This window comes from Protopterus annectens, chromosome 2.part1 (assembly GCF_019279795.1).
Source record: "Protopterus annectens isolate FY-2018-M chromosome 2.part1, PAN1.0, whole genome shotgun sequence".
In the NCBI taxonomy this organism is placed as follows: domain Eukaryota; kingdom Metazoa; phylum Chordata; order Ceratodontiformes; family Protopteridae; genus Protopterus; species Protopterus annectens.
Window position 1 is genome coordinate 1,958,432,429 of NC_056729.1, and position 22,091 is coordinate 1,958,454,519.

Sequence of the window (22,091 nt, forward strand, 5' to 3'; positions counted from 1 at the left end):
CCCTGTTATTTTTTCTCATTTATGGAAGTGAAGTAAAGTTGTGATATAACCATACGACTGCTTTCCAAGTGGTTAGCTAATTGTGCCGTTTTCAGTTATGATAAAAAAGACATTGTCAAGCGATAATAGGGTTCACTCTGCCTAATGTATCATACCTGTTACAACTCAAAATATCTAATCCACATTTGACTGAAACGTTTGTATAGGTGCAAAAAAGACCGAATGCATGAATGATTGAATTATCAAGTAATCAAATGCACAGTGACTGAATGCTCAGTTCTTTAATGTAGGTAAATAGGAGTGTGCAGGGAAAATGTCCTGAAAAGGTTATAGAAGTTAGTGTGCATGTGAGAGTGTTTGCTGGATAGGGTTAGAGTAAGAATTAGGTAAAGGGGTCGATTTACTGTTTTAGCTGTTTAGAGTTGAATGTGTTCGTGTTCATTTTGTTCTGTGTAGTGGTACTATTAGGGAACGCATTTTCAATAACTTAATGTGTAGGGCTAAGTTTAGGGGTGGGGAAGGGTTAGGTTTAGCAGACGATTAAGCTGGTGCAGGGGGGGCAGCCCTAACCCTAACCCTACACATATGTTACTAAAACCCCTAACGGTGCTACTATTAAGATGACAGTTGAGCTCGTTTTTTTTTTTAGCGGAGTTTTCTGATATGGTGCATTTTTACTTGGATATATGTATATATATGTATATATATATATATATATATATATATATATATATATATATATATATATATATATATAGGTTCATGGGTTTATAGGTAGGTACTAGGCTATCTGCCTGAAGGCATTTATAAGCCTAGCTGGAATTTGTTGGCTTTTGCTGCCCCCTTAGTTTAGTTCCCTGTGCCTCTGTCCAGCAGAGCCACTGAAATGATCCCCGGGGTAAACTTTCTGTTTCCCATCCACTTGTCAAGGTTTCTGTCGAAGAATGTTAGCAAGGAGCTCTGCCTAATGGAGATTGGAATCTTGTTCCAAAACATGGGAAGTCTCTGGGACAGGAATCTATCCCTCCAGCACGTCCTATTTAATGTTGTGGTGAGGTTTAGATCCCTAGAATGTGTGACTCAAGGGGATAAGGTTTTCTTTAAGTAGAGCATGTCCATCAATTCTGGGTTGGACATGGCCTTGTATGTCCGGCAGTAGGCGGTATGCAACCGAGTACAGCTGGAGTTTCTTCAGTCGAGCTGCATAGGGCAACTGTTTGAGGCCAGTGATCCTCTTGGTGAGGTACTTCGGTGGTCTTTCCAGCCATTGCAGGTATCTTGTAAGGTACATCCAAAATGGGACATTGTACTCTATGATGGGTCTGATGAGTGATGAGTAGAGGGGCACAATGACCTCTTTTGATCCGGATGCGAACCGTTTTGTGCTTAGGTGGGCCATGTAGAAGGTTTTTCTAACCACTTTGGCAATGTGATAATCAAAAGTGAGATTACTGTCTACTTGGGTCCCCAGATCCTTTATTCCATCTTCCATATTTAGAGGACTACCACCTATGTGGTAGTTTGTGGGTACTTTGTTTTTTCCAAAGAGGATGACTATGCATGTTTTGGCATTTAGCTTGAGGCCATGATTTTGACACCAGGTATCCATCTCAGTGAGACCCTTTTGGAGGATGTATGTGTCAGATGGAGAGTCAGTTATAGCCCCTAGTTTGCAGTCGTCTGTGAACTTGGTCAGCCATAGTCCTCCTGTGCTTGCCTGTACCTCAGAGAAGTATATGCCAAACAGGAAGGGTCCTAGGACTGAACCTTGGGGAATGCCACTTTTAACAGGTTTAGAGTCGGACCTAGCTCCCACAACTCTCACCATGTGGGTTCTGTCCATGAGCCAGTTGGCAACCCATCCTGTGATGTAGGGGTTTATGTTCAGGCTGGTGAGCTTGTCTATAATACCAGAATGGGGAATGGTGTCGAAGGCCTTTGCGAGGTCTAGGTAGGCTGTGTGTACCACCTTTCCCTTGTCTATAGCCTCAGTAACTGTCTCAAAGAAGTCCACCAGGTTTAGGAGGCATGATCTGCCCTTAACAAAGCCGAACTGGATAGGGTCCAGTGTTTGGAGGTTCCCATTGTCTCTGTTAATGAGTTTCATGATGATGTGCTCCATAGCCTTGCAGACAAAGCTAGTCAGGCTTATAGGGTGATAGTTCCTGGGGACTTTTGTGGCTCCGCTTTTGTGGAGCGGAATAATCATTGCTGTGCACCACTCTAGCCTGTGGAGAGGCTGAGTTTGAACAGTGTGTTTCAGTGAGGAGTTAGTTTGTCTTTGAGCTTGTGTAAGATGCAACCTAGGACACCGTCCAGTCCCATTAATGCTGTGCTTTTGGCTTTGGAGAGGGCTGTTTTAACCTGAGTGTCTGTGATTTTAGGGACTCTACATTCTTCTGGTATGGTTATGGGCTCTTTTGGGGGTGAGACGGGGGGGGGGGTGTGAAGTTTGCACTGAACCTGCCTGCCAGGATGTTGGTGATTTTGGTCGGTTCAGTGTATTTTGTGCCATTCTGCACTAACTCCGAGCAGATCTGAGCATTGCCACTTAGATTCTTGACATAGCTAAAGAATGCCTTGTGATTATCTTTGGAGTCCTTGGCAATTTTTCTTTTGAAGCTCGCCTTGGATGATTTTATGAGGGATCGTAGTTTCTTGCTGATACTGATCAGGGATTTCTTTCCTTCTTGGATTTTGCTCTTTTCTGTACTAGTTTCCTCCTTCTATTGTATAGCTTGTTTATGGCAGGAGTCCACCAGACTGGTTTCCTTTTCTTGGAAGAGTGACTCTTGGTTTTGTTTGGGATAGCACAATCCATGCATTCTTGTAGGTGCCCGTAGAGTGCATTAGTAAAGGATTTTGCAGCATATATATATATATATATGATCATCGAGTCAATGTTCAAAGAGTAATGTTTAATCATTAGTTGTAGTAACTGTACTCCCTGTTGGTCAAACAAGGTGGTCAAGTCTTTATAAAATGCAGAGTCAGGAAGTAAGCCGGAAGGAAAGAGATTGCATCGGAGACCCTTAGGTATAACTTTATCTTCCAGGCATTGTTTAAAATATGCTACTTCCGATTGAAGTTTTTTTAATTTAAGCATCTTGACATCAAGCATTTTCAGTTTTTCAGTTATTAAGTGTGGACTTACATTTATTAACTCAGTGTTCGTCGCCGGTCGTTCCTGATGTTCAGTATTCTTGATCCATTCGTTCATTAACGGAACGCCAATAAGCGCCGGATCTGGGTTCTGTGTTCCAGTAGTCATTTCTTGTATAGAATTACGTTGGTTTAACAGCCTGTTTGTAGTAGGCATTCCTGTAAAGCCGTTACTTACTCTTTCACTTTCTGGCTGCAAGTTAGGTTGGATTTGTCTAACTGGTTGAGCCGGTGGTATAGTTGAAAGGCTCCCTCCATTCGGACTATTAGCAAGTGTTGAACTCGTTGTCAAAGGGCACACTGGTGTTCTTTCCAGTTCTCTTTTATCAGCCATATCTAAACGAATTACCAAACTGTCAATGCGTTGCGATTGGACAGTATCAATTGGATATCAGCAGGTTCACTCTGTCCATTAGAGCTAAAAAGATTCGGACTGCTTGGGCTTGACACACTACCAGAAGCCATAACCAACCAAAACTCAAGTACACGAAACCAAGACTAGTAAAAAGAAAACAAACAGGTAGTCTAAAAAGTCCTTGCAGTCACGATAAAATTGTGCTGAACGTAAGTTTATTTTTAAATCCACAAACGTTTTCGTTGCTGTTTAACAGCAACTTCATCAGAAAAAACTAATGAACTAAAACGCCCTTCTTTTAAATATTGAATGGCGCCAAAACAGTTCATTAAAAAGTCATAATGACTTCAATTAAGTTAAAATTCCTTCATATTTGACAGTTAAGGTATACAAAGTTTTGAAACACATTTCTACATTAATCCCTGAAAATCATTTTAAATAAATAAAAATATAAATAAAACATTTGCAGGATGTTGTTAATGCATATACTTTGGCTGTTTAAATTTCAAACACATTATATGTTAAACCGTGAGCATATAAACCCTGTAATACTATTATTAGGTAAAGTAGCCTAATGATAATCAAGTTTTTTTATATAATTTTCCTATCATGTTTTTGAAAAACATGTTGCATAGGTTACCATGTATATTAATGTGACCCATGGACCATAAAATTAAAATTGACATTGATGCTCATATTTACATTTCCCTTTTCATAAAGGTCAATAAGAATGTTGTTAAACTGTTTATCTTAGAGGAAATAGTTTAAAAAATATTTTTGATTGTCGTTTGATTTTACTATTACACCAGTAAAAGGTTTTACCTATATTAATGTATTTATGGTGTATAGTATCGGGGGGGGGGTATATCTTTAAGCCTTAAGCTTTAAACATTATTTAAGGAAATAAATTAATTATTCAATTAAATAAAAGGTTAATTGATGTGAAGATGGAATATATAAGGGCTACTGGGATTGTATTAAGTTATTCCTTTGAAGGCCTGTGAGGCCGAGGTATCAGATGAAGTAATAAAGAAATTGGCAGCTACAGCAGTGCTCGGTGTTTTTTTGCTTGAGGAGAATTCCTAGCTCTCTTTGGGGGGGCATTTGTGGTGTGTTTCTTTTATTTATTGCCTCAAGTGCCTTTTGGAGATGGAATGAGGGAGGAGAGGAATGACACTGCTTTGATGGCTTTCCCCTCCTCATGGGGAGGGTGCAGGAGAATCATGTGCCAAGGTTCATGTTCCCCTGAATGAATTCCCTATTGGAGACTTGTCTCCCAATAGGAGTGTTGACTTCAGGTGGGGTCAGGGTTGTCATGAGAGGTTTACGTCATTCACTGAAGTGATTGACACACCCTTGCTGATGCCAGTTGCACACAAAACCTTGAATGTGTTACTGGACAGTACTACAGGCTAGAAAAACACAACATGAGAACGTCTGATGTTTGGCAGGCAACTGAGCAAAAATGCCCCCCAGAACATAGTTTGAGCACTCAGACTACAGACATAGCAGGATTTGCTAGTGTAACTCTGGGAAAGCTGTAGATTAACCACACTAATAGAGCCACGACAGCTTGTAAGCTGCACAACTTTTTACTCTTGTAATATAGATATGAGTTATTCAGTAAAGATCTTGATCATGTTAACGATACCGCTGAGTGATAACACACTGTAACAGCAGGTATATGATATCGCTGGCATCCTGATGCTGTGTGCATGCCTTTACATTGGCTGTCCCCTTTGCTTTTAATGTAGGCATTTTCTCATAGGATATGGAATAAAATTAATTCATGAATGTATGAACTTATAAGTTTTCCCCGTTTTCATCTAACCATGTGTAATATTTGTTACATAAACGTGTAAGCCTCTATCTATCCATATATTTGTATCTGTCTATCTATATGGCCGAACTTAAAAAAGAAACAACTGAATGATGACATCCTTAATGTTGAGGTAAAATAATCAAAAAAATAATATTGACACATCCTTGCAGATGCTCTGTGACATAACCTCACAGTATGCAACTTTACACGCAAGTTTTTGCAGAGGGAAAGACAGACCAAACAGACAGGCAGATGTCAACATTAAAGACAATCAACTTAATTAAAGCTTATATATATATATATATATATATATATATATATATATATATATATATATGTGTGTGTGTGTGTGTGTGTGTGTGTATACATCTATATGTGTTATTAATGAAAACACCCAAAGTTGACTGAAAAAAATATTGACCACATAGGGTTGAAAACACAGAAGTTGACACATCATAAATATGCTTCGAGAAGCAGTCTTGTTGCATGCAGTTTTTTACTTTCTAGAAACAAAATAAAACACAATTTTTTGCAGAAGTGGAGCCCCTACTAATAATATATACTAGTTCTGAGATCACACAATATGGTATAAGGGGAAATTTCACATCCCCTAGATTTGTGCTGTATCAGACACCTGTCGATCAGCTCCCTAATCAACCATACACAGTTAACTAGCAGCTGTCGAGCTAACACTCAGTTGACTGGATGACTAGCACCCATTTATGCAATATATGGCATACATACGTACATACGTAATTGTCTGATGATTATCTACCGCTCTTTGATGACCACAAACGTTCCCAGTGTCTGTAAGCACCTTATATACCCAAATAAGTCCTTTCTTAGATATGTGTATGAGAGAGTGTACAAACTCAGATAGAGAGTGTACAAACTCAGATAGAGAGTGTACAAACTCAGATAGAGAGTGTACAAACTCAGATATTTTAGTATGTCTTTATTTTATTTTTGTTTTATTTAACATTTGTTAACTGTGAAAGTCCGACTTGGAATGAAGCCAATTTTCAGCGGAGGCCTGGAGCGAAAGGCTTCCAGGTGCACGTCTTTGTAATGTGGGAGGAAAGCGGAGCACCTGGAGAAAACCCACACAAATGCAGGGAGGACATGCAGACTCCTCACAGAAGGCACCCCAGACGAGAATCGAACCGGAGAACCTCTTGCTGTGAGGCGACAATGCTACCGCTGCACCACTGTGTCTTCCAATTCTCTGCTGTCTTAATAACTTAAACCTTCACATTCATGGATGCCGTTGGCATACTTTCATTATACTCTTTCCAATTCACTCATACCAGTTTTCTTGTACGGTTTGCATGTTATTATTCCATACTCTAAATTTTGGTGTAATGTAACTTAGAATGATTTCATTACTTCTGAGTTCTTACACTTTAGAAATCTGTTTACACAGCCAGTAGTTTCATAACCTATCATTAACCAATTGGTTGTTATGATCAGAAAATCTCAGACTGGAACTACCCTTATGGTGTGTAGGGTTCTAGGTACAAGAACACTGGAAAATATTAGGGTACAACCTAACACCCTAATAATGGGTGATTTCAACTACCCCACCATTAACTGGGAAAACTACTCATGTACCAGCTCTTGTGCTCAATGTTTTCTGGAATTCATAAATTCCAACACCTTGGGTCAACTTATCCACTCCCCCACCAGGGCAGCAATATCCTAGACCTGGTCATTACCAACATGGGCAACTGGTGTTCCACACCAGATGTTAATTCCTCGTTGGTCAGATCTGACCACAAGCTAATCACCCTAGACATCCACATCCCACCTCCACCCCCCATTAGGGAAACCACCATAAAAATTTTCTCCAAAGCCAACTTCATGCTTCTTAAGACAGAAGTGGCAAACCTCACGACATCCATGCTGATGGACAGTAGAGGTATGACTGCTAAATCCTATACAAATGCACTTTATAAGCACTTACACGAGTGCATGGATCATGCAATCTCTAACAGAACCAAGATGCTATCCTCCAAAAAAAGGAAGCCAATCTGGTGGTCCCCTGCCATAAACAAACTCTACAACAGAAGAAAGAAGCTGTTGCAAAAAAGAGTAAAATCCCATGATTGGAGGAACTTCGTGATCAGCCTCAGTAAGATGCTGAGATCCCTCATAAAATCCTCCAAAGCTAGTTACAAAAACAAAATTGTCACTGATTCTAAAGACAACCACAAAGCATTCTATAGCTATGTCAAGAATCTCATGGCAACACTCAGATCTGCTCTGAGTTACAGCACAATGGCACTAAATATACAAAACCAACTGATATTGCCAACTTCCTGGCAGATAGGTTCAGTGCTAACTTTACCCCCCTCTCACCCCCTAAAGGGCCCATCTCTATACTGGAAGAATGCAAAGTTCCTGTAATCACGGCTGCACAGGTGAAAAACACACTCTCCAAAGCCAAGAACACAGCATTCATGGGACCTGACAACATCACAGGCTGCGTTCTACATGAACTACAGAACGAACTGGCACCCCACCTAAGTACCATGTTCAGTCATAGCCTCACCTCAGGCTTTGTGCCCACTGAATGTTGCACAGCAATGGTTATCCCACTCCACAAAGGGGGAGCCACCATGGACTGCGGGAACTACCACCCCATTAGCCTGACAAGCCTAGTCTGCAAGGCTATGGAACGTATCATCATGGAACTTATAAACAATGACATTGGTAATCTCCAAACTCCGGACTCCACCCAGTTCAGGTTTGTAAAAGGCAGATCATGTCTCCTAAACCTGATAGACTTCTTTGAAGTGGTCACCAAAGCCATAGATGAGGGTAAGGTGGTTCACACAGCTTATCTAGATCTCGACAAGGCTTTCAACACCATCCCCCACTCTAGAATTATAGATAAACTCACTAAACTAGGTATAAATCCCTATGTCACAAGATGGGTTGCCAGCTGGCTCACTGACAGAACCCACACTGTGAAAGTAGCAGACTCTAAATCCATCTTCAGACCAGTGACAAGTGGAGTACCACAGGGTTCAGTCCTAGGTCATCTCCTGTTTGGTGTCTACTTCTCTGAAGTACAGGCTAACACAGAAGGTCTTTCGCTAACAAAGTTCACAGATGACTGCAAACTAGGAGCCATAATCAAAACTCCTAATGGTGTAGACATCCTACAAAAGGGCCTCACTGAGACAGATGCCTGGTGTCAAAGCCATGGCCTCAAGCTCAATCCTAAAAAGTGCATTGTCATCCCTTTTGGCAAAAACTCTGTACCCATGAACTACCACATAGGCGGCAGTCTACTTAACACCGAAAGTATGATAAGACCTTGGGACACAGGTGGACAGTAGTCTCCCCTTTGATAATCACATCACCACAGTAGTTAGGAAATCCTTCTGCATGGCACACCTCATCACAGAATGTTTCTCATCCAGGTAAAAAGAGGTCATTGTTCCCCTCTACTCATCACTCATTAGACTCATTATAGAGTACAACACCCCTTTTGGTATGTACCTCACAAGACATCTAGAACAACTGGAAAGCCCGCAGAAGTACCTCACAAAGAGGATTACCAGCCTCAAACAAATGCCCTATGCAGACCGTCTCAAAAAACTCCAGCTTTACTCTGTCACATATTGCCTACTCAGAGGCGATCTCTGCCTAAACTACAAAGCTATGTCAAACCCAGAGCTGTTGGACATGCTCCACTTAAAGAAATCCCAATCCCTCCGAGCTACACGCTCTACGGACCTAAACCTTGTCACCACAATAAACAGAACATGCTGGAGGGATAGATTCCTGTCCCAGAGACTCCCCATACTCTGGAACAAACTACCTATCTATATCAAACAAAGCTCCTCATTAGCACTCTTCAAGAAAAATCTTGATGACTGGATGGGAGATAGGAAATTCACCCCGGGGATCACTTCTGTGGCTCTGCTTGACAGGAGCACAGGAAAATAATTTTCTTGGGTGGCAAAAGCCAGGGTACCATTTGGCTAGGCCTAGTACCTACCTATGAACCTATACCCAAATCCTTATATGAATCCAGTTTCAGTAAATATCCATTCTTCCGTCTTTGTCTCCCAAGTCTCTTGTGATTAGTTTTTGATGTAATTATCAGAGTATTATTCGTTTGTGCCCAAACTGTCAATGTAGTTAAGCATTTTTTAGACATGCCCTGTCTGTAAAAGATGTATCAGTACATATAGAGCTAGATACAGCCTAAAAAAGTATGAGCCAAAGGCAGAGCCCTGTGGGGACACCCTGACTGTAATTTAGAATTTCACCTGCCCAATTGCTGTTTGACACTTGCTGTGTCCTATTTGCAAGCCATGCAGTTATCCATCTTATCAATATTACGTTTATACCTGTTAGTGGGTCTATATTACGTGATCAAAAATTCAGATGTTCGAACACATGCTGATCGACCCCAATTGAGCGAACTGGCAAAATGTCGAACGGCCGGAAAAAAATAACAAAAACCCAAACAAACCATTAAACTGCTTTATGCAGGGGGGCAAGCCACACACCCCCCTGCTACTTAAATATACCAACTCCAAGACCGCACTACATTGCAGTAATTGGAAATCTCCCCTTACGGAGATTTCTGTTTACATGTTTGACATTCTGCCATTTCGCTAAGTTGGGGTCGATCATTACTTGTTCGAACATCTGAATTTTTGATCACGTAATATACACTCCCTGTTAATACCTAGTTGCTCCAATTTATTTAACAGTGTTTTGTGCATGACCCTATCAGAAGCTAAAGTAAAGTCTATATAAATTACATGCAGTTTTGAATCTGTTTTCAAAATGGGCATGCTGATATATGGTTTTAAATCCCAACCTTTCAAGTTCTGACAACACTTTTTCCAAAGTAACTTTCACCATTAATTTTCAACAATACGAATGTAAATGCTTGGGTCTATTTAACCATCATTTTTTTCTTATTTCCCTTGCCCCAAAAATGAGTTTAACAGGTGCATGTCTCCAATCTTGAGAAATCTCTTTACATTTGAATGATCAAGTGAATAACAAATAAAATGGTACTGTAAGTTTATGCTGAAGTGTTCTCAGGTCTTTATTACTTATTTTCTCACCTCCATGTGATTTGTTTTGGTCCAGTTTGTGTAGCTCTTTTTCAGTGTAATGTAGTTTAATTTCAGTATCTGAAGTTACCGGATTGTACTAGGACAATTTATCACCCCTTTGTAGAGCCAAACTGTTTTGCATAAGATTTTTTAAGTATATCTGTACTCTGTTATGTTTAAGAATAAATGTTAGAATCCACACAGTTTATCAAACTGTATGTCTTTACTCCTACTAAATGCCTATAAAATAGTTTCCTATAATGCTTAATATCTTTATATACATTTTCTTCAAGTTTCTCCTGATGTTGTCTCACACTATATTTAATTTGTCTGCCTAGTTTAAGAAGTACAAAACAGCAACAGAAGTGGAACATCTCAGCAATGTACTGCACAGATCCCAGAGTATCAGAAAACAAACAACAAGTGATAAAACTGTGCAGATACACGGCAGGCAACACACTGATGATGCACGTTAAAGTGTGAAAGCACTTACCTGTATTAAAATTGTTTTAAAGAACCTTTGAAGTGTTGCCTGCCGTGTATCTGCACAGTTTTATCACTTGTTGTTTGTTTTCTGATTGTCTGCCTAGTCTGTTTATTTCTGTTTTCAAATGTATAGTTGTATTTTCTTTCCATTTCTTTTTTTCATCTTAAATTAAGTATCTTATTTTCAAGGAACTCTTTCAAAAAAGATGAGTGTTCATCCAAATGATCTAGACCTCTTCTTTACAGTTACCCTTCTTCCTATGTCTCCTTTAGTCTGCCACAAAAGCATTTTTGGTGTAATCTTAATGTGTGCCTGTCCCAGTTTCAAATAATAATAATAATACTACTAATAATACAGAGAGAGGCATGTGAGTTCTTATCCTAATTTATTTACTTATTAACATATCATTACAAGGAAAGTCCATCTGGATAGCTACCAATTTTCAATAGAGGCCTGGGGAGAAAAGCTCTAAAGTATTACAAAAACATTCTACGAACCATAATTTTACAGTCTTCATAAATAATACAAAAACATCTACAGTTTAGTTAATTATACCAAATTAAATATAATGTGAAAACATTGGTTAAGAACGGATACAATTTATAAGACAATGATTTAATATTTAGAGAAATTTTAGCTAGTTTATAAGAAATTAAAGGTATGTTTGAATAATACAGAAAGGCCTTGAAATCTGAACTAAGAAAAAATAAGCAGGCTATGGCATATTTAGAAAGAGCATTGGGGAGAGAAATTGATTGACGTAAGGAAGTATATGGTATGAATAGGTACTTGTTAATATTTAGTGATATACTTTATCCTATTGATATACTTCATCTTTTAAATTTGGCAGCTGTCTTATGACCATGGCTTAAAATTGCGGCTTTGTACATGAATGTCTGAGTACTGAAGTATTAAAAAGATCTGTCTGAATACTGCCATTCACCTGTGGATTATTTCAGTATAGCTGCATAAATCCATGTTACGTGTACAGTATGTTTACAGTTAAGATTGCATTGACCTTTCCTAATTATCTGTAAGGTGCCCTTTTTTGTAGTTAATGGGATTTTCATCTTATCATTCATTCATATGCAGCTGCCTTTGCACTGTAGGTTTAAAACTATGGTATGCGGCTTATTTCAATATAGCTTTATGGATTCATATTATTTGTGTTTCTATACTGCATTGCATCATGACTGTACTTTTCTTACCTGTAAATTTGCCATTTCTGTTTTTTTTTATGTTGAGGATAGGATTTGCTCATCTGTAGCTGCCTTTGAACTGTAGATGATGTGAAATATTGTATTTTGCAATATTACTTAGTTGGAATTATGTCTGTGCTCATGTACTGATTTAAGCATTTGGCAGCTTTATGTCATTCAGTTTTAATTTCAGTTTACAATGAGATCAATGAATACGTGCATGTCTGCATGTTATCACTTTAGCTTAATATTTACAGTCAATAATGTAACTTAAAACTGCTTTTTACTTCAGTAGTATTTACCAGAGTACAGTAAAGTTTATTGTGTGAGGCTGAAAAAAAGTGTTGTATTCTTTGCAGTTGGTAATCCTTTGTTAGTTTTTTTCTCACCTCTCACATCTTTCATTTGTTTAGTGGCCCTGTGCTCCCTCTTTCTCCTGTCTGTAACCTATCCCTGAATTCACTTTTACCCATCATACGGACTTAGCTTCTCTGCACCTTTCTGCTAATCCTACATTAGGGAGTATTTTGCTGCCGTAATGTTTCCCATAATCTATATTTTTCCTCTTGTTTTACTTTAATAATAACCACATTTCCTATGGACAGCGTCTTACCAAGGAAGCTAGAGTAACATGTCTTCTTTCCCATTCTTGACTCTCTTTTTATTTCTCTATTAATTCTTTATGTCACATTCCCATTTTGAGAAACAACTTGGGGTGTAGACAGAGTGGCCATTTCTGCTGTCAAAGCTCTAAGCTACATCTTTAGCTGGAAAGCAGTAGATATTGACCCAAACTGTTATGAAACCTAACTGTGTGTTAGAGGTTAAGTGCCTGTTTGTACTTCCAGTCTCTCTATGACTAACGTGATTCACCTCCTTACCTAAAGATTGACATCCCATCACTTTATGCTGAAAGTCTCCCACCTAAAACTCAGGCGTGGATAGTAAGCATGTGCTTTTTAAAGCCTGAATTAATAATCTTAGAAACATGTCTAAAGCCCAGCCTGGCACTTCCTCCCTATACATTGTTGCTGGAATTACATTTATTTCTTGCAGAAGCCATTTCACAATCCATTGTGTAAAGAAAAGTTATCTTGCCTGTGCAGTTTCATTTGTCTTGTTTTGTTTAGTTTTGTTTTCTCATGTGCATCCTGTTTGATGCCTTATACAGCATGCTATAAACTACCCACATTAATTCAGTAGTTTTTCAGGATACAGATGCCTGTGTGTTAAGCATGGGAAGCAGAATAAACACAGCTCTATACAACATCAAACAGGATACACATGGGGAAGTAACATAGTTGAGATTTATACAACTGTTGAGTTGGCAGAAATTTACACCTCTGATTTAATAAGTACATTGTGGTTTTATAATGTGCATGCTACCAATAATTTTTAGACTCTGTTTCTTTCTTTATTTCATTTTTTTATTTCTTTCCTGCCATATTTCTGCAGTCCGTCTGAACCTAAGGATGCTGGAGGACGGAGTGAAGTTTGACAATCAGAACCCGCTCTGCCTAGAGATAATATTACGTTTTACAGACTACTTTTGCCAGTCTTGATAGTGAACCGAGCATGCCATGTTTGAGATAGGCACAGGTTTGTGATTGGCATCAAAGAGCTCTTCAGGGGGGTACCCTGAAGCAGATCAAGTGTGACCTTTTTCAGAATCTGTCCTTCCCTTATGTGCAGCTCTAAGGCAATATGGGCTACTGAGTTCACTGACTGATGAATGAAAAATGTATCTTTTACAATTACAAAAAAAAAAAATATTACATGGCAAGTATATAACTGTCAGTTCCAAGGCCTCTTAAGTGTCCTGCTTATAAAAATACTTATATAGTAAGATATTCAAGGACAGGAAATCAAGATTATCAGAAGGATAACTTGAGAAATTCTTACGCTTTCTTAACTTCTTTAATGCAGTGGCATTCTGAGTGAATGCATATAATATAATAAGAAAGCTTGAACTATAACTGGATGAATGGCAATTCACAGGAGTGCTTTTTCCCTGAGCCCAACTGCTTGAAAGAAGCAAAAACACAGACAGTATGGTCACCAAAATCGGCTTTTAGGAAAATGATGAGTCCGCGAGTAAGCAAATTCCAAATTTCAACCTCTCTTTAATAGGCAAACAATAAAAATAACAAAACAAATCATTTTTGTTTTTGCTTCTGTTTACTGTTTGAGACAGTTCACCACAGCGCAGGGGGAATTTTTGTTTTTTACTGGAACTGCTTGAAAGACCTCCCCTGAACCACTGTTTTTATTGTTTTTTTTACAGGGGGCAACTCCCCTGCACCTTTCGATGTGGATGCCCCTACACCACTTCTAAGAAACATAAGCAACTCCACATTCACAGCATAAGGGAAAAGGGGGCAAATACTGGGAAATGGCATTAAGTGCCCATGATTCCCCAACAACTGCTCTTCAGTGGAGATGCCAAAATTGTCTGGGAATTGAGTTTGGGGAGTTGAGGCCCGAGGAGATGGAGTAGTTTACCAATGAAATGTGACCTTACTTTATTTTATAAATATTGCTATTAGACATATAAAATAGTACCATAACATTGGCATGCTACACAGAATACATATTTTATACCAATACATGGTTCATCTAATGTTGATTCTGTTGGACAAGGAAAGTTCACTGAATTAAGTCTTTGATTATTGCATGAAAGGTCTAAACGCACTCCTTGAAAAAGAAATTGTTAAATGGCTATGTCAATGTGCACATTTGAGAAACATTCCTTCAAGTGAAAAATCTATTTCTTATTCCATCAGATTGCAGAACGGTCTGCACAGCTACACGAAGCCCTCCTCCACTGCGGCCAGTTTCAGGATGCACTGGAATCCCTCCAGAGTTGGCTGAATGACACAGAAGAACTTGTATCCAATCAGAAGTTGCCATCTGCAGAATTCAAAGTTGTAAAAGCTCAGATTCAAGAACAAAAGGTAAAATTTCACAAAGAATAACACAGCAATTCCATCTACCTTTTCCAAAGACCTGTGTGGCCAGGGCTCTTTGTGAACTGCTAAAGTAAGGGCTGAAGCAGCCGTGCTGTTTGAGATAATTGCTAACTTTTGCAACATGAAATTCTATAAACTATTAAATGCAAATTAAATGCTATTGTAAGTTTTGTTTCCTGACATGCATTTCTGCCCTCTTACAAAAAAAAAAAAAAAAAAAAAAAATTCATGTCATTGGATGTGTAATTGTGATTTTCCTCAGACACAGTATGTTTTATAATCAGTTTTGGGTCACTTTGAAAACAGTTTTGTGAAACAGATATGTAAGTCATATAAGAAAATATTCACTTATATAATTAAATTTGAATTTTGAATAAGATCAAAAGAGAGGGAAGTGTGTATAGTATGTATCCTGTGATTCAGCGGCCCATGTTGCATCTGTCCTGACTGATATAGCTCTTCAGAGGCAGACAGTTCCAAGGGGGAATTTTACCTGGGAACAGGAGAAGGGTTACATTGTGCATTCCATGCAGTACCAGTGCAGGCTTGTCTGTTGCCATAGCTGGTAAACAGGATACCCCATTAAAAACACCACACCATGCTCGTGTGATCTTATTAATCATTTCTGATACAGAGTCATACCCCATGGTGCTATTAGCACCTTGTTTGTACAGGTACAGGTTATGTTCTAAGTGATACTCAGTATCTCATCTCATTCCTGGCTTTATAGACCACTGTCATCAGGAATATTTATCTCCTCACAGTTGGCTTTCTCCGTGTTATTGTATAGGAGTAGCCATAGTAAAACAATGACTTGCCTGTGCTGCTGGTTTATGAAACAATGTAGGAGGCATCCCCATAATGGCCAGATATGTCTTTCATTTATTACTAGCCATCAGCCTATTCGCTGATGGGTATTAACCAGCGGGTTCCTATTACATTATCGAAGTTCTGAAACTTCGAACACTATAAGGTCGAACCCTTATGTTCAAAGTTTCAGAACGTTGATAACGGTAAAAAAAAACCTAGAAACAAAAATTAAGTATTGCAAGCAGAGGGGCAAACACCCCTGCACCCCCCCACACCCCCGCTCTTTTAAATATACCAACTCTGAGATCGCACTACAGTGTGGTAAAGGGAAATCTTGCAACAGTTAGGTAGGTTTTAGGGTTTGCAGTTTTTTATTTTTTTATGTTCGAATTCTTGAAACTTCGAACATCTGAGTTTGATGTTCTCAGGTTCAAAGTTTCAAGGATTTGGCAGCGTAATAGGAACCCTTAGCCAGCAGTGCCCTCGTGGGCTGCAGGGCATTATAGCAGTCATTAGCCATTAATTATATCTAGAAACACCCATAGATTTGTCACATACCATTGGGTTATTAGCTGTTAGGGTGATTTAGCTCTTAGTGGGCATTGGCATGTGCTTGATAGGCACAGTCCAGCTGGGATATCTCTAAATGCCTACTACCATTCATGGGATTTTCAGGAGGATGCCATTACAGAAACACATGTAAGGGGCACACTCAGGAATCAGGAGTCCTTTCCTACATACAATGGACTTCTGACAAAATTGTCATAGTACCTATGGCTTACAGTCATGTTAATTGCCACAGGGTGTTTTTCTGAAAGGAAGTGTTCTTGTAAGCATGTTAACTTGTTTAATTTGTATAAGTGCAGTTCTTCTCTGAAGAACATGAGGCATTTTCTTGGCGCAAGTACGCTGGATACTTTCATGGATTTATTGTCTCTGCATCTAGAACATTTCAGAATATGCTTGTGTACTTGTGTATTTCTGCTTCCAATTACTCTTTATATGGATTCCTCATGAATTCAGTTTGTTTAATAAAGTTTAAATGTGGTTTAATGGGTGCATAAACACTGGAACAAGAGATGGCATATATCTCTAAACCCTTTGCTGTCCTCAGTTCTTATTGTACTGTTTCTCTTCAGTACAACCAGGAATTTTGCAATAGTAAAGACTTGCGTCAGATGAAATGTAAACTGAGCTGAAATGCTAGAAGGTTAAATGCTTGGCTGACAAAAAATTTAAGTGAGGATTGTAGCAGTCCAACCCTGATCTTCAGGTTTGTAGACATGAAGTAGCCCCCATCATGGAAACAAACTGTACAGCCATAAACAGGTAAAGGGTCATCACACAGCCATAACAACAAAGAACATCATGTGCTATTTTGGAGTTTATGTTAGGAGACTGCTTTTCATGAGATAATAGTCTCAGTTCTAAAGTGGTCGCAGGTGTACATGTGTGTGTGTTTGTGTGTCCTTAAAAGAATGATATCTATTCCACAGTACTTTGTTGCTGAGAGGTTAGGTGCTATCATGTAAGGCAGCAAAGTAGACTTGTTCTAGAGGTGTAGAAGGTGACTGTGTTGTGTTTATAAGCTAGAGTGTTAATGGTGCATTTTCAGCATTATGCAAGTGATGAAGAGCCCCAGAAAAACGGTTTGAAAGATCAATAGGACAGAATTTGAACTCTTTATGGGAATTTGAATTGGGCAATGGATACTGAACTTTACATGTAGAGAGCACACTCAGACTCAGAGTACAAGGTAAGATAGTGTTGTCACAAACAGTTCATTCATTGTCCTACATTTTCCATTTTTTTTTCTGTACCTCTTTTGTCTTTGGTTTTCACTAGAGGCTGTGAGTTCTTCCATGTGCCAAAAAAAGTTCAGTTGACAAACTTCTAAACTGCTCTGCGGTTGAGCTAATAAGTGTGCGTGCATGAGGGCATGTGTGCGTGTGTGTGTGTGTGTGTGTGTGTCGTATGTGCCTATGAATGTGGCTGCATGCGCATGCAATAGTGGAGTGTTCCCTGAGAACTAGTTCAATTTCTTCTTCTTCTGTTTCCTTCCTTCATAGGCTGTGGCTCCCATGATAACCTGATAACAAAGTGGGTATCCGAAAATGAATAAGTGAATAAAGTTGTTTTTTTTTTTTTTTTGAAAAATATTTTTATTAAGTTTTAAAACAGAATGAAAACAAGATATAACATTGAACAAAACATAACGATAAAAAACTATATACAAGATCCATAACAAAATTTAAAATAAGCAAAACCATTAATACTTTTCCAATAAATCTGTGAGTTTTTGCCATGATAAATAATGATGTGTGATATTAGATGTTCTCCTTTAAACAATTTGCAATCCTTTGCTACATACTGTCCTTGCTAAAAAAAAAAAAAAAAAAAAAAAAAAGAAAAAGTCAGTGAAAGAGAGAATATTTTTACTTTTCCAATTTATTGTAATAATTTTTCTGGCAGTAGTATGGACCAAAGGAGGGGTACTTGTATTTTTGGTATGGAATCTGGAATTGGGGCATTAAATAAAATCAAGGAATTAGTAACGGTACAGTTGTTTGACCACAATGCTTTAGCAAAGTTTCTGAACTCTTCCCAATATGGAATGACCATTTTACATTCTATAAACATATGAAGCCAATTTGCATACAGAATCTCATTGCAGCTCCAACATTTTATTTTCTCAGTTTTATAAATGAAAGCAATCTTATGGGAAGTTCAAACAATTGTATGCAAGTACTTCCAGGTAAAAGTTCTCAAATAAAATGATGAAGTGGTATTCCCTACAGATTTTAAGCATAATTTTTATTAGCATCTGAAAAAAAAAACTTCTGCATTAACTTTTTTTGAATAATTTCAATACGACAAATCAAAGACTTTAACGTTGGTTCTTAAAAATCCTATATATTTTTGAGGTAAAAGATTTATCCGTAGTTAAATTACTATTACTATTAAAGAAAAATTCCCAAAATTTTGGGATGGATTTTGTATTCATATTTAACAGTATTTTTAATTTATTATTAATAAATTCATTAAAGATTTGTATGCTCAACCAGCTATTTTTTCCAGTATTATATCTCACCAGTAAGTAACCATTTGAATGTATTTTAGTACCATCTACAAACTAATACCAACATTTTAAATCATTTACCTGAAGCTCAAGAATTTTACTTAACTTCAAATATTCCAGAGAACACTTAGTATAGCTTATAGGAAAAATTAGAATTAACAGTTCTTTAACAAAATAATTAGTTTGCATAACTCTCTATAATATGGTCATAATATAGTTAAAAAAGGAGTAGAAATAGAATTGTTTATAGTATTCATACAAAACAAATTAGGATCCCAGATATTCTATTGAGACCAGATTATAAATTAATATGTATTTCAAGTTTATTATTTGAAACTAATATGATTTCATGTAGAAGTTTCCAATTTGATGTATAAAAAGAATTAAGCCAGTGACTTACAATATTTGTAATAGCAGACTTTGCATATAATTCAGTATTCAGAAAACCAATACCACCCTCTTCCCAACTCTTTACAAGACAGTCAAAAGCTATTCTTGATTTTGGGGGATACCACATAAACATAAAAACTCTTTAGTATGATTTATAATATTTAATCTTTTTGATCTAATACCTAATCTATATAGATTTTTTGGGATTAATAGAATACGATTGTCATTTTAATTTTTCCATATTTATTGAGATTTTATGATGTAATATTTCTAAATATTTATGACTTAAGGCTTTCAATTCAGAATTTGCAGTCTTATCATTAGATTTTAAGTTTAACTTTAATTTATCCATGTTTGACTGTGAAACAATTAACTTTTTGTCCCTAAAACAATTAACTTTTTATCCCACTTGTTTCCTTTATAAAGATACCAACTCTTAATTCTGCCATATACATAAGCTTTTAACGTAGCCCACAAAATAACATAATTAAGTTCACAACTATTAATTTCCATAAACAATTCAATTAATTTTAAAAAGTTCTTTAAATCATTTAATTTTAGTAATATAAGCAGGAATTCTCTGACAAAAAAATTAAGTCATTAATACTCAAAGTAATTTTAAAGGTAACAGCATTATGGTCAGTCAGAGGAAAAGAAATTAAAAATACTTCCATTTTAGAATATAACCCAGTTGAAGTGAAAACTTTGTCTATATTTGTTTGAGTACCAAATCTAAATGAGTAATATGTATAATTAAGAGATTTTGACAATTTTAAATCATATATGTCTCTTAAATTCATTTAATTTATGAAATTAAGTTTTTTATCTGCAATATTATGTTTTTCTGACAAAATACAGTTAAAATCACCAGCCAATAAAATTAGTCATTTTGAATGTAAAATTATAATACCTAAATGTTTTTAACCCCCCTAGAACCAATTCCAGGAATTCAATATACATTGACAAATGTATAATACTTTTTATTGACTTCAGCTACTATCAATCCCATTGTGAAAATTTTATCAGAATAAGTATCAATCACCTTAGGCATAATCAATGACTTCTTCCAAAGTATACAAGGGTCTCTCCTTTTTGAACTAAAATGAGAGCCCACAAGAATGGAATCATTTTTAAATAACAGTCTAACTAAGTGTTTAGTTAACAAATGAGTTTCTTGTAAAAAAAATGTGGACATTATTTATTTTTACATTTGTAGGCTGATATCTTTAATGTAAAACAACTCATAAAAAGCTAAGTTATTGTTTACAATCAAGAACCAACATCTAATTTTAACAGATTTTTTATGTACAAATTTCTAAAACTTTTTAAAACTGCTAACATATGAATTACAAAAATATTTACATCCCCTAACATGGAATAAGATACTCCTGGTTTGATCATGTTATCATACAAACCACTCACAACCATTATCATAACACTTTTCAATCTCTGTCTTGTGCTGCCACTTCTTAATAAAACTTAACTTAAATAACAAGGTACAATATAGACTAAAGCACACTCACATTATATGTATCATTATTTTAAGGACTAGCACCAATGTAATATAATATTTATTTTGATATTTACAATATTATACCAATCAAAATCAACCAAAGCTTAAATAAAACTCATATAAATCTACTAAAAATTAAATCGACAACATCTATTATGCCTTTACTTAGCATAAAAGAACCTACCAATAGCACAAAACTCATAAAATATCAGACAAAATCTTATTTACACTGCCACAGTACTTCTACTTAATAAACGTGCACTCTATACTGTGTTAAAACTGAAATTTTGATAAGTTCATTGTTAAACCTATTAGCCATTTCAAATTATGTTATATATAATTTTATAAATAATAAACTAGAACACTCAAAAATTCTGCCATAACAACATTTACTGTAACATTATTATAACATCCTCTCTGTTTTTTTTTACTTCACCACCTATGATATCATTATTTATATTAAACAAAAAATCTAAACACTTGGAAAAATAATATTATAAAGTCTCCCCGTCCTATACAGTTTAATAATATCTGTAAACTATACCAATAAAGTTCGAAGATATAATACTTAATATGTCCTTCTGTTATAAGAAGAAAAAATACTGTTTACATAACAGACGACTAATCTGTAATAGAGGCTTACAACAATTAGATTGTTCCTATTAACATAAAATGCTAAACGAATACAATAAAAGAAACCATAAAATACATCCTAAAATTTTAAATACTTTCACTCATTTACAATGACGAATTTTTGATATACCTCACAACTAAATCTGTTACCCAATAACATTATAGTGGAGTCCTGTGGAGAAAAACCCTATACATTCACTCAGGTTTTCTAAATAATTCAATATGTGTATCTTACTTATTTTGAACATCAAAATGTAAAGAAGTTACAAAATTAACAGTTTCTATAAGGAGAGAAATCTATCATTAAAAGAAAAGAAGGCTTCTCTAAATGATTTTTTTTGCATTACAAGTTGCACTAAGAAGCAGATCAATACAGTCTTCGATACACTGCACAGCTTCTAGGTTCATACCTTATAGTGAAAGACAAGTCATCTATATCCAACATCACCCATTGTCAGTATGTTAAATATATTTTCTATATGTTACAACTAGCATTTTCCATAAGTAAATATCAATGCAGGTAAACACATCTATTTAAAATAAAACCAAAGTATAATACCCATATTCAATGGCTGTGTTATGATT

General features: G+C 36.6%; 1 protein-coding gene across 3 annotated transcripts in view; it reads left to right on the forward strand.

The window, feature by feature from the left end:
• DST (dystonin) overlaps window positions 1–22,091 on the forward strand; it is a 4,096,730-nt gene that overhangs the window by 3,296,196 nt on the left and 778,443 nt on the right. For all 3 annotated transcript variants that reach the window (XM_044063350.1, XM_044063347.1, XM_044063348.1), the window contains one exon: window positions 14,896–15,066. In XM_044063350.1, the coding sequence (XP_043919285.1) occupies window positions 14,896–15,066 (171 nt within the window). The remainder of the gene's footprint in view (window positions 1–14,895; window positions 15,067–22,091) is intronic.